This window comes from Etheostoma spectabile, chromosome 5, assembly GCF_008692095.1.
Source record: "Etheostoma spectabile isolate EspeVRDwgs_2016 chromosome 5, UIUC_Espe_1.0, whole genome shotgun sequence".
Taxonomy (NCBI): Eukaryota; Metazoa; Chordata; class Actinopteri; order Perciformes; family Percidae; genus Etheostoma; species Etheostoma spectabile.
This window is the reverse complement of record NC_045737.1, coordinates 36,363,310-36,373,577: the sequence shown is the minus strand read 5'-3', so window position 1 is coordinate 36,373,577 and position 10,268 is coordinate 36,363,310. Positions and strand designations below refer to the sequence as shown.

Below are 10,268 nucleotides of genomic sequence, written 5' to 3'. Positions count from 1 at the left end.
CTCAGCCATCACCGGAAAAGAACTTCTAATGGTCTTCAATGGTCTCCGTCTGGAGCAACGGGGTCTGTTGGTCCATGTCTTTAACTGTCTGTCTTTCATCTGCGCTCCTGTCCCTACTGAACGCTTTCATATTCATTGTAGTTACTGTACCACGTGAGGCGGAGTGGACCTTAGTGCTCACCGGCACCATGCCAACGACAAACCGGAAGAAGCAGGGGGGGGACACCGCGGTAAGGGGGTTATTGACTACAGGTAGCAACCCTTCAGGTACCTGTTCTTTATTGAGGATTGACATTGCATGCGCCGGTATACTTCTACTCTCCTACAGTTCATAGTGGAATATTGTAATGTTTACTCTAACATTACAGTTAATTGACCGCTTTAATTATTTCATAAATGAGGTTTTCACATAGGAAACATGAAGACTTTATAAGATATGTGGCGTTTTATAGATTACACTACATAAAAGGTGGATAACATGTGGTTGGTCTCAGCCTTCTACACTACGTACTGCTGCTTATAGATCCCTACCTGGGAGATCCCTACCTGGGAGATCCCTACCTGGTAGATCCCTACCTGGGAGCGAGGCATTCCCACCTTTATACCTGAGTAACCGGTGTGACAGCAAACAGCTTGAACTTCCGCTTTTGGGCACACATGTACACATGTACAGCTCTTATTCCTTAAAAAACCGTCATACTGTACACGTTTTTAATGATACTACAAACTATTATCTATTTTATTCTTCTTGACTTGCAGTACTTTTTATTTTTTGTAATGCATCAAAACATCGAGGTTCATTTCTTTTATGTGAAAACTTACCAGACAATAAACCGGATTCTGGTACATCAGTAATCCAATAACGTCATGCAAAATATATATATAAATAAATCTCACAGGGCAATGTATATGCATTACGTGCTTGATATAATGTTATGATTTTGATAGGGATAAGTTCAGTGAACCAACATACATAGATACTTTACATTTTTTTAAAGCAGAGATCTTCAACAGGGGGTCCGAGACCCCAAGGGGGTACTCAGAGTTACTGGAGGGGGCCACCAAATTATTGTTCATTTTTTTGAAAGTTAAAAAGTCTTAACATGAGTCTAACACATTATTAACAAATACAAATTGGCCTAATTCTTTAAAAAATAAAAAAAATAAACACCTGATGATTGGCTTACTGGCCTATTTTAATATCTTAGTATGATATGCACTAAAAAGGTTTGTATAAAGGCTTTAGGACACCCACACGTTATTGTAGGACCAGTTTAATATGTAACTTCATTTTATACAATATATGTAGTAGGGGGTCTCAGATCCGTGTCTCTCAGTGTAGGGGTCCTTGGCATAAACTTTATACATAAACTTTATACATATACTTTATTTATACCACCTTAAATCACTGTTCATACTGCTCATTTTAGCCTAACTTATTATATCTATCTGTAAAAATTCTGTCTATAATAATAGCCGCCTGTATATATATATATTCATAGCACATAAACACTGTAAACTCTGTAAACCATCAGTATATTATGTTCATTGTACACATCTGTAAAATTTCTACTTATAGTAATATCCACCTGTATATTATATTCAGTACATATCCACCTGTATATCATATTCAGTACGTATCCAGCTGTAAATCTTGCTCACAATACTTGTTATCTATATTTTATATTCATAGGACAAACCCATCTGTAAAACTCTGTTTATAATAGTATTCATTTCTATATTTATTCACTTATGCACTTATGAAACCAGTGTATATATCCTGCATTTACTGCTATTGCACTTCTGGTTAGACCCAAGCTGCATCTCGTTGCCTTGTACCTGTGTAATGACAATAAAGTTTAATCTAATCTAATCTAATCTAATGTAATCTAATGTAAACCCTGGTCCCAGTTCTGATGGCTCTGTGTTTTGTTGTTGCCTGACTCAGGTGCAGGGGACCAACGACAGCAGTGTGGTGAGCAAGGTGTCTGCTGCAGCGCAGGGCTACTTCCACGACGTCTTCCTCCAACACTTTGTGTGCAAAGCGGCCAGAAGAGCCCCGCTCATCAACAGGTCAGCAGGGATCCAGTCTCTCAGGCTTGGTATCTGATGAAAACAGTACGTTTTGAACAAATGAAAGTCTTATTATTATTATTATTAATATTATGTTTCAGGGGCTACTATGTGCGCTGGAGAGCCGTGGACTACTGCGTGAGGAGGTTCCTGCTCGTTACTGACGGCTGCCCACGGAGACAGGCGAGTTAGCAGACTATTTCATGCAGAAAGTGGGAAAACGTTGCATCTGTCGTCATCTTCCCCCTTCTTGTGATGTAGATTCTGTCTTTGGGTGCAGGGTTCGACTCGGCGTATTTCCGCCTCCACGCGGACGAGGCGCTGGACAGGGCCGTTGTGTTTGAGGTAGACTTTCCTGATGTCGCTCGCCGCAAGGCGGCCCTGATCAAGTCTAACAACACGCTGAGGGGGATGTTGGACCCCCATCTACCTTCTCGTACAGGTCTGTCCTTCACACATTTCACTGAGATTCTAAGAATCTTTGTCTTGTGTGGTAGAAGTTACGTCTGTTCCAGGTGGGTATATGTTATGTTTATGCCTTTGTGTCTCCAGGGCCTGAATACGTGGCCAGTAGTCGGTACCATCTGCTAGGGGTGGATGTTAGAGAGGAGTCCCGGGTGGAGGAGGCTCTGGGTGCAGCGGGGCTGGACTGGGCCGCCCCCACCCTAATTCTCTCTGAAGTGGTGCTTACCTACATGGAAGCAAAATGGTAAGAAGGCCATTTTGGTCTCTTTAGGGGACCGGTGGTGGGTGTTGACCCACTGGACATCGGTCCATCCGCCACCCCTCTCTAAGGAGATAGAAAGGGTTATAGCACAGCTCAAGCTTGAAAAACGTCGATACTCTACAAGTGGCTCGGTGCAAAAGTGATTTACACTCTTGGAGGCCGTCCCCTCTTATTTTGAAAAAGGATTGCACCCTGCAGTGAGCAACGATTCCCAAACCCTATTCTTTTTAATTATTTTTCTCTCTCATGTTGTTATGTGGTTTTATATGTATGCTATGTCTTTTTCCCCCACTCGGGTGATAACTGCTGTGATTAGTAAGTACGTCTGTTGAAAACTCACGTGAAAAGATTTGAAAATGAAAATATTTAGGGGACCATAGCACCCCTTTTGTGTGTGCATAATATACAAGCTAGGCCTTTAAAATTGTGTAGTTTGTTCATACATTTCAGCGAGAGCTGTGATCGTACAGCTCTAATGTTTGTGTGTTACATCTTGTGTGTCTTCCAGGTCGGATGCTGTCATTAGTTGGACGGCAAAGCTCCTGCCACAGTCCCTCTTCGTAATGTACGAGCAGATACGTCCACTCGATCCCTTCGGTCGGATCATGCAAGATCATTTCCTGAAGCTAAATTCGACTCTACACGCCCTGCTACAGTACCCGGACACTGCTGCACAGAGGCACCGGTTCCTGGACAAGGCCAGTATAGAAACAGCTGGATCAGCTCTCATCTCCGTCATCTGAAACACATGCGGGGTTCTTTCACGTGTCGACACTTTCACTAACGTTCACCCGTCGAGCCACAGACTAACGAAAAGGACAGACGCTACTAGCTAACAGCTAACAGACGCTAACTAGCACCGACTAGCACTGGTCACTAGCACTGGTCACTGCTGCTGTCTGAAAAACAACAGATGGGACAAAGTGTTGCGTTTACTGGTAAACTGGTAAACCTTGAGACTGACGTATTACCGACTGCTATCTGTTGAGTTTTCCTCACGTTACTCTGTCCTCTGGGACTGTCTACATCTAGAAACTTAGCTGCACGGGGTGCAGGGAACTACTCTGACTGGCTCATGAGCAGATGGCTTTATGGAGCGGGAGATGGGCTTTGCAAAAAAACCGGAGCGTTCTGTGAAATGACACTTTATAAAAAATAATCGCGATTAAAATTCGATTAATTGTGCAGCCCTACTCGCAGCGCTAGATTTGGTTTATCAAAGACTCTAGCAAAGCAGCAGAGTACAGAAAATAAGCACAGCACGGACGACCCATAGGCCGGACCTCCGTTTTTAACTATTTATCTTTGAATGTTACACAGAGGACCCGCGGGGTCATAAAAGTCTTAAAAATGTCTTAAATATAATATTCTAAAAATAAGACCATGAACGTCTTAAAGGTCCCATATTATGCCCTTTTTCAGGGTCATAATTGTATTTAGAGGTTGTACTAGAGTAGGTTAACAGGGTTTCATTTTCAAAAAATACCATATTTTAGTTGAACTGCACATTGCTGCAGCTCCTCTTTTCACCCTCTGTGTTGAGCTCTCTGTTTTAGCTACAGAGTGAGACATCTCACTTCTGTTCCAAAAAAAGCCAAAAAAGCATAATATGAGCACTTTGAATTTCTTTAGAAAGTCTTAAATTTCGTTCACAAAGGTCTAACATTTGTATTGTCCTTCCGTAAGATAAAGTAACTCCTTCATTGTCCGTATCTTGTCACAAAGCATGTACAGGAGATGTATTGAGTACTATTATTTTCATAGCCTAAAATAATTTCTGATATTCCATCATATCCAACATACTTTTGCCAGTATGTTTATGAAGTTGGTATTAAATATCACTCTAAATGGTATGATAAGGTCTCAAAGAGTCTTAAATTTGCTAAACCTGTGGGGGAACGTTGGTTGAAGTTACAGCTAAAAATGACAACAAAACTACGGTAAACAAGTTTGCTAATTTCACGTATTTAAATCCACAGGCATTGTCGTGTTAGCACAACGTCACTGTGATTCAGCCCAAATACTTATTATTATTACATCTTGTTATTTTTGCTGATTTCTCTTTCTTTTCTCTGTTTATTTTTTTCTTTCTGTGGAGTACTGTACGCGTAAACGTTTAATCAGATACCATAACCCAATACTACCGTTTCTCTCATCCACGCTCTTGTCCCTTCCCGTACTGATTATTATAACTCCCTCTTCTCTGGTTTAGTCCGTCCATAACCTCCACCTGGTCCCAAACTCCGCTGTCCGTATTATCTACCAGAACCCCGACAACTGAACCCCGGTAGTCCACTCACCGAACACCTGCACTGGCTCCCTGTCCAGTACTGTACTGACGTCTAAGATTCTTCTCCTTGCATCCAAAGCCCTCCATAATCTCGTCGCTCCACACCTCTCTGAACTCCTTCAGCCAAACGCTCCGATCTTCTTCTTCTTCACTGCTTTCCACTCCTTCAGTCACCACTCCATCCCAAACGCTCCAATCTTCTTCTTCTTCACTGCTTTCCACTCCTTCAGTCACCACTCCATCCCAAATGCTCCGATCTTCTTCTTCTTCACTGCTTTCCACTCCTTCAGTCACCACTCCATCCCAAACGCTCAGATCTTCTTCTTCTTCACTGCTTTCCACTCCTTCAGCCCACCACTCCATCCCAAACGCTCCGATCTTCTTCTTCACTGCTTTCCACTCCTTCGGCCCGCCTGTCCACACCGGCGCAACCGTTGTGCTCCTCGCCTTCGGATCTCCGTCCCGTTATCCATCCGTACCATGGAGTCTCTACCCACCTTCAAAACCTCCCTCAAAGCCCACCTTTTCCGAAAGGCCTACCCCCCATGACTCCACTCTTCATCAAAATCATGGATCGATTGCTTTCTTTTAATTTTCTATCTCAATCTTTTTAAATGTGTTTGATTTAATTAGATTTGCCTTTTTACATGTATTTTTGATTATTTTAACTGTAAGGAGTGCTTAAGTGCTATGAAAGGCGCCCATACATTAAATATAATAAATTATATATACTGTATATATATATATATATATATATATATATATATATATATATATATATATATATATATATATATATATAATATATATATTTTTGTCTCCAGGGCTGGGAGCAGTGTGTGTGTCTGGACATGAATGACTTCTACGTAGGACTCGTCCCTGAGGAGGAGAGAGGCCGAGTGGAGAGCCTGGAGCCTTTCGATGAATATGAGGTTAGCTGTTGAGATGTGTTTACACCCATCATCTTTCTAGCCACTGGGGGAACGTAGACAGGCTGGGGGAACTCATATTAATGTTTAAAACCTCATAAAGTGACATTTTCATGCCATGGGACCTTTTTTAAAAGCAAAATATGTGTCAAACCATTCTGAGGCTGCAGTGATGATCCATCCTACACATCACATCCTACAGACTAATGAAAAAATCTTTGTTTGGTACAGATCCTTAAATAAATCACACTGTAATCATTTTTAAAAAAAAATAATATGTTTCAACGAAAATGAGAATAATTATCCAAAAATGATCATTCCCTCCAATCTCGTGAATCATATCGCGATCGCAATATCAGTCAAAAGAATCATAACTGCATATTTTCCTCATACTGTGCAGCCCCACTGTATATCTTAGTGTATACAATCTATATTGTATACACTGTACATCTTAGTGTATACAATCTATATTGTATACACTGTACATCTTAGTGTATACAATCTATATTGTATACACTGTACATCTTGTATTGTATACAATCTATATTGTATACACTGTATACACTGTACATCTTAGTGTATCCAATCTATATTGTATACACTGTATATCTTAGTGTATACAATCTATATTGTATACACTGTACATCTTAGTGTATACAATCTATATTGTATACACTGTATATCTTGTCAACCCTCAGGAGTGGCACCAGAAATGTTCCCACTACTTCATCCTCACTGCATCTCGAGGCGCTTTGATGACACAGGCTTTACTCTCGCCAGCTCCAGGTAGTGATCACTCTATTCCCCTCTCATAGAAACCCCTGCCCCTTACTTTTCAACTAACAGCAAGTCTCTTTCGCCCCACCAGTATCTTCGGTGCCATCCATTTGCCCGTCTTGGAGCCCCTCAGCGCTGAGTGTGCAGACCCTACCGGTTGGTGTGGAGGGGCTGGGGATGGCTTCCACGTGGGTGAGCCCGGGGCAGGTGCTGCTGACAGGAGGCTCCAGCAGGGGAGGCAGGGGGCCGGTGGCTAGGACCCTCCTCTGGGGCCAGAAAGGCTGGAGATCTGTTAGGGTAGAACCAGCAGTTGATTTGGGTAAGAGGACTTGCTTCTTCTTTTTTTTGTCAGTATTGTTTATTAAAAGTGTCCCCATTAGCTGAAGCCATAGCTACTCTTCCTGGGGTCCACACTAGACACATATAACTATTAATATATACTAGGGGTGGGCGAGATGGCCTAAAATCCATATTGCGATTTACATTGCAGCCTCTTGTGATAATGATATATATCACGATATATAAATTATAATAGAAAAATTTCAGAACAGGTTACATAGACCCTAAGGAAAGCCAAACTGCTGAATATACATACCGTGTATATATTTATATATATATATATATATATATATATATATATATATATACAGACAAAGATATTGTGGGCGCCACAAACACAGATGCTTAAGCCTAGTTAATCTCTCTCTCTCTCTTTCTCTGGAAAGTATCGGATACTGAAGCCTAATTCAGAAGTATCAGATAATAAAGCTTAGTTTCTCTCTCTCTCTCTCTCTCTCTCTCTCTCTCTCTCTCTCTCTCTCTCTCTCTCTCTCTCTCTCTCTCTCTCTCTCTCTCTCTCTCTGGGAAGTATGTTAAGTGTGGCAGGCCCTCTGACCTCCAAAAGGAGACAGACAAACAAAACAGTCCCTTGTCATGCAGCTGTCCACCCTCCTTGAATCTGTAGAGACATAATTCTACATGAACAAGTTTGGTTAGATGAGACTGGATGAATATCCTTGTCCCCTGACCTGTGATCTATGAACGACCAGATGTTTCCCTTTGTGTCATCATACCACGACAAGGCCCATTACTAATTTTTCCTCTGGTCATGTAATCAAACTTAAAGTAAAGTATGACCGAGCGTCCAGCGTTAACAGGTGGTTGCGGTGTTGCCAGGTGTTCGACTCTACCACACCGCTACCCCTCTTCCCGGAGGAGGTGTGGTGGTATATGGGGGTCGCTCATCTCCACTCAACCCAATCAGAGGCCTTTTCAGAGTAACCCTGGACACCCTCGGCCCCCCTGCTCCACACGACTCAGAGGACCGAGACCCTGTGAAACTATGTGTAGCGCAGATGGTCTGCACGGGGGACCCACCAGCGCCAAGATGGAGGCACACTGCTACTACTGTCAGTCACAAAGGTGAGATCCTTTCGATCTTGTACCTACCTACAGGGTACCAAGTGTTGCTGGGGGGTGGCAGTAGCCTTAGAGACTTAGACTTAGACCTAGACCTAGACCTAGACTTAGACCTAGACTTAGACTTAGACTTCTCTTTATTGATCCTTTTGGGATGACTCCCGCGAGGAAAGTGAAAGTTGAAAGTTCCAGCAGCAGTTTTAGCCAAGAAAAAGAAATAAAAATAGATAAAGACTATAAAGACACAAAATAACAATGATTATAATAACCCCAACATAAGAACATTGGTCAAATCAACAAGAAAAGACCATCATGATTTAATGGTTCAGGGTTGAGTCCAGTGTTAAGGGATAAATGACCAGTGTGAATTTAAGTCCAGGTGTTTGTGTGTGTTGTGTGTGGTGTGTTGTGTTGTGGTTTGTGTGTTGTGTGTTTTTTGTGTGTGGTGTGTGTGTTGTTGTGTGTGGTGTGTGTGTGTGTGTGTGTGTGTGTGTGTGTGTGTGTGTGTGTGTGGTTGTGCCTGTATGTAGTGTTCTGTATGTGCACTGCTGATGTAATGTGTCGTATGTTCTGTAGGTATGTCTGTATGTATGTATGTATGTCTGTCTTGTCTGTCCTGTCTGGCTGTCGCTCTGTCTGTGTATGTATTTATGTCTGTATTTATGTCGTGTATGTCTGTCTGTATGTAAGTATGTGTACTTTCTTGTATGTCTGTATGTCTGTCTGTATGTATGTATGTCTGTTGTCTGTCTGTCTGTGCTGTCGGTATGTATGTATGTATGTCTGTCTGTCGTCTGTCTGTCGTCTGTCTGTCCTGTATGTAGTGTTACTGTAGGTATGTATTCTGTAGTGTCTGTATTATATGTATGTATTTGCAGTAGTTCAAGTCCCCGTATGAACCATAGTACGGAGTGGGGACTGGTAGCTGTAGAGATGCCGGTTCACCTCCTGGGCACTGCCAAGATGCTCTTGAGCAAGGCACCGAACCCCCTCCAGCTGCTCAGGGTGCTGGTCCAGGACTGGCAGCCCACTCCTTCTGACATCTCTCCATTAGTGCATGAATAGGACCTGGGGTGTGTGTGTGGTGATTACTAACAAAACCAAGTGTAAATTGTAATGTCCCCATAGGGAATCAATAAGGAGTATAAATTATTAAAAAATATATATTTTATTTAATATTCTAAAAAAAGGCCTTTTAAAAGTATTGATCCTCTGGTCCTTTGGTAGGATTAAATCAATGCAGTAACATAAATAAATAAATAGTTGTATTATTATTATTATAAATATTAAATAAAATAAATAAAAAACAGTTTCACAGGATTGAGCTCTAAATGCGACAAATATTTTTCATAAGGATTTTCCATTATTTGGAGTAAAGTTGGCATTAAATTTTGGTATACGAGGTCTTAAAAAGTCTTGGATTTAACTTGGAGAACCCTGAGGGTTTCCCTCTTCTTACAGTATCATTGTACCGTAACGCTCGCTCATGTGTTTTGCAGGAAAAGACTTTGTGGTTGTGTTTGGGGGGAAGAATGAATCCGAGGCCGCTGTGGGGGACGCCTGCTTCCTGTGTCCAGACCAGCAGCACTGGACTCAGGTCAGTCCCTGTCCATGTGTAATACCAGACCAGCAGCACTGGACAGCACGGACATAGGTCAAGTCCATGTCCATGTGTAACCAGACAGAAGAACTGGATTCTCAGGTCTTTAGTCCCTGTCCATGTTGTATACGACCTGCAGCATGGACTCAGGTCAGTGCCCTTGTCATGTGTGATATTTCGTAACAGGGTTGTGCCAAGCACCTGAGATGGATGATCTTGGATCTCCTCCAATTAGGAATTTAGGAATTACATGAATAGGATGTAGTGTTGGAGCATTCATTATTGTTTGTTATTGTATGGAACTATTAAAATATTTTTAATTTAATTTCGCTTTTGCTGGAATTATAAAGCTCCAGACATTTTTGTTTATCATTAGTATTTTATTGGGTGTATTTTATGTATTTTAGTATCGGTTAGGGCCTTTGTTGTGAAGGTACCGTGGGGGCAGCCTAC

At 41.9% G+C, this 10,268-nt stretch overlaps 1 protein-coding gene across 1 annotated transcript in view; it reads left to right on the top strand.

The window, feature by feature from the left end:
* lcmt2 (leucine carboxyl methyltransferase 2) overlaps positions 1 to 10,268 on the top strand; it is a gene marked incomplete in the record, with an annotated part of 16,349 nt that overhangs the window by 1,774 nt on the left and 4,307 nt on the right. The window contains 11 exon segments of the mRNA XM_032515244.1: positions 142 to 230; positions 1,949 to 2,073; positions 2,175 to 2,256; positions 2,335 to 2,515; positions 2,626 to 2,782; positions 3,309 to 3,498; positions 5,915 to 6,022; positions 6,718 to 6,805; positions 6,888 to 7,115; positions 7,973 to 8,218; positions 9,715 to 9,812. Of these exon segments, the coding sequence (XP_032371135.1) occupies positions 142 to 230; positions 1,949 to 2,073; positions 2,175 to 2,256; positions 2,335 to 2,515; positions 2,626 to 2,782; positions 3,309 to 3,498; positions 5,915 to 6,022; positions 6,718 to 6,805; positions 6,888 to 7,115; positions 7,973 to 8,218; positions 9,715 to 9,812 (1,592 nt within the window).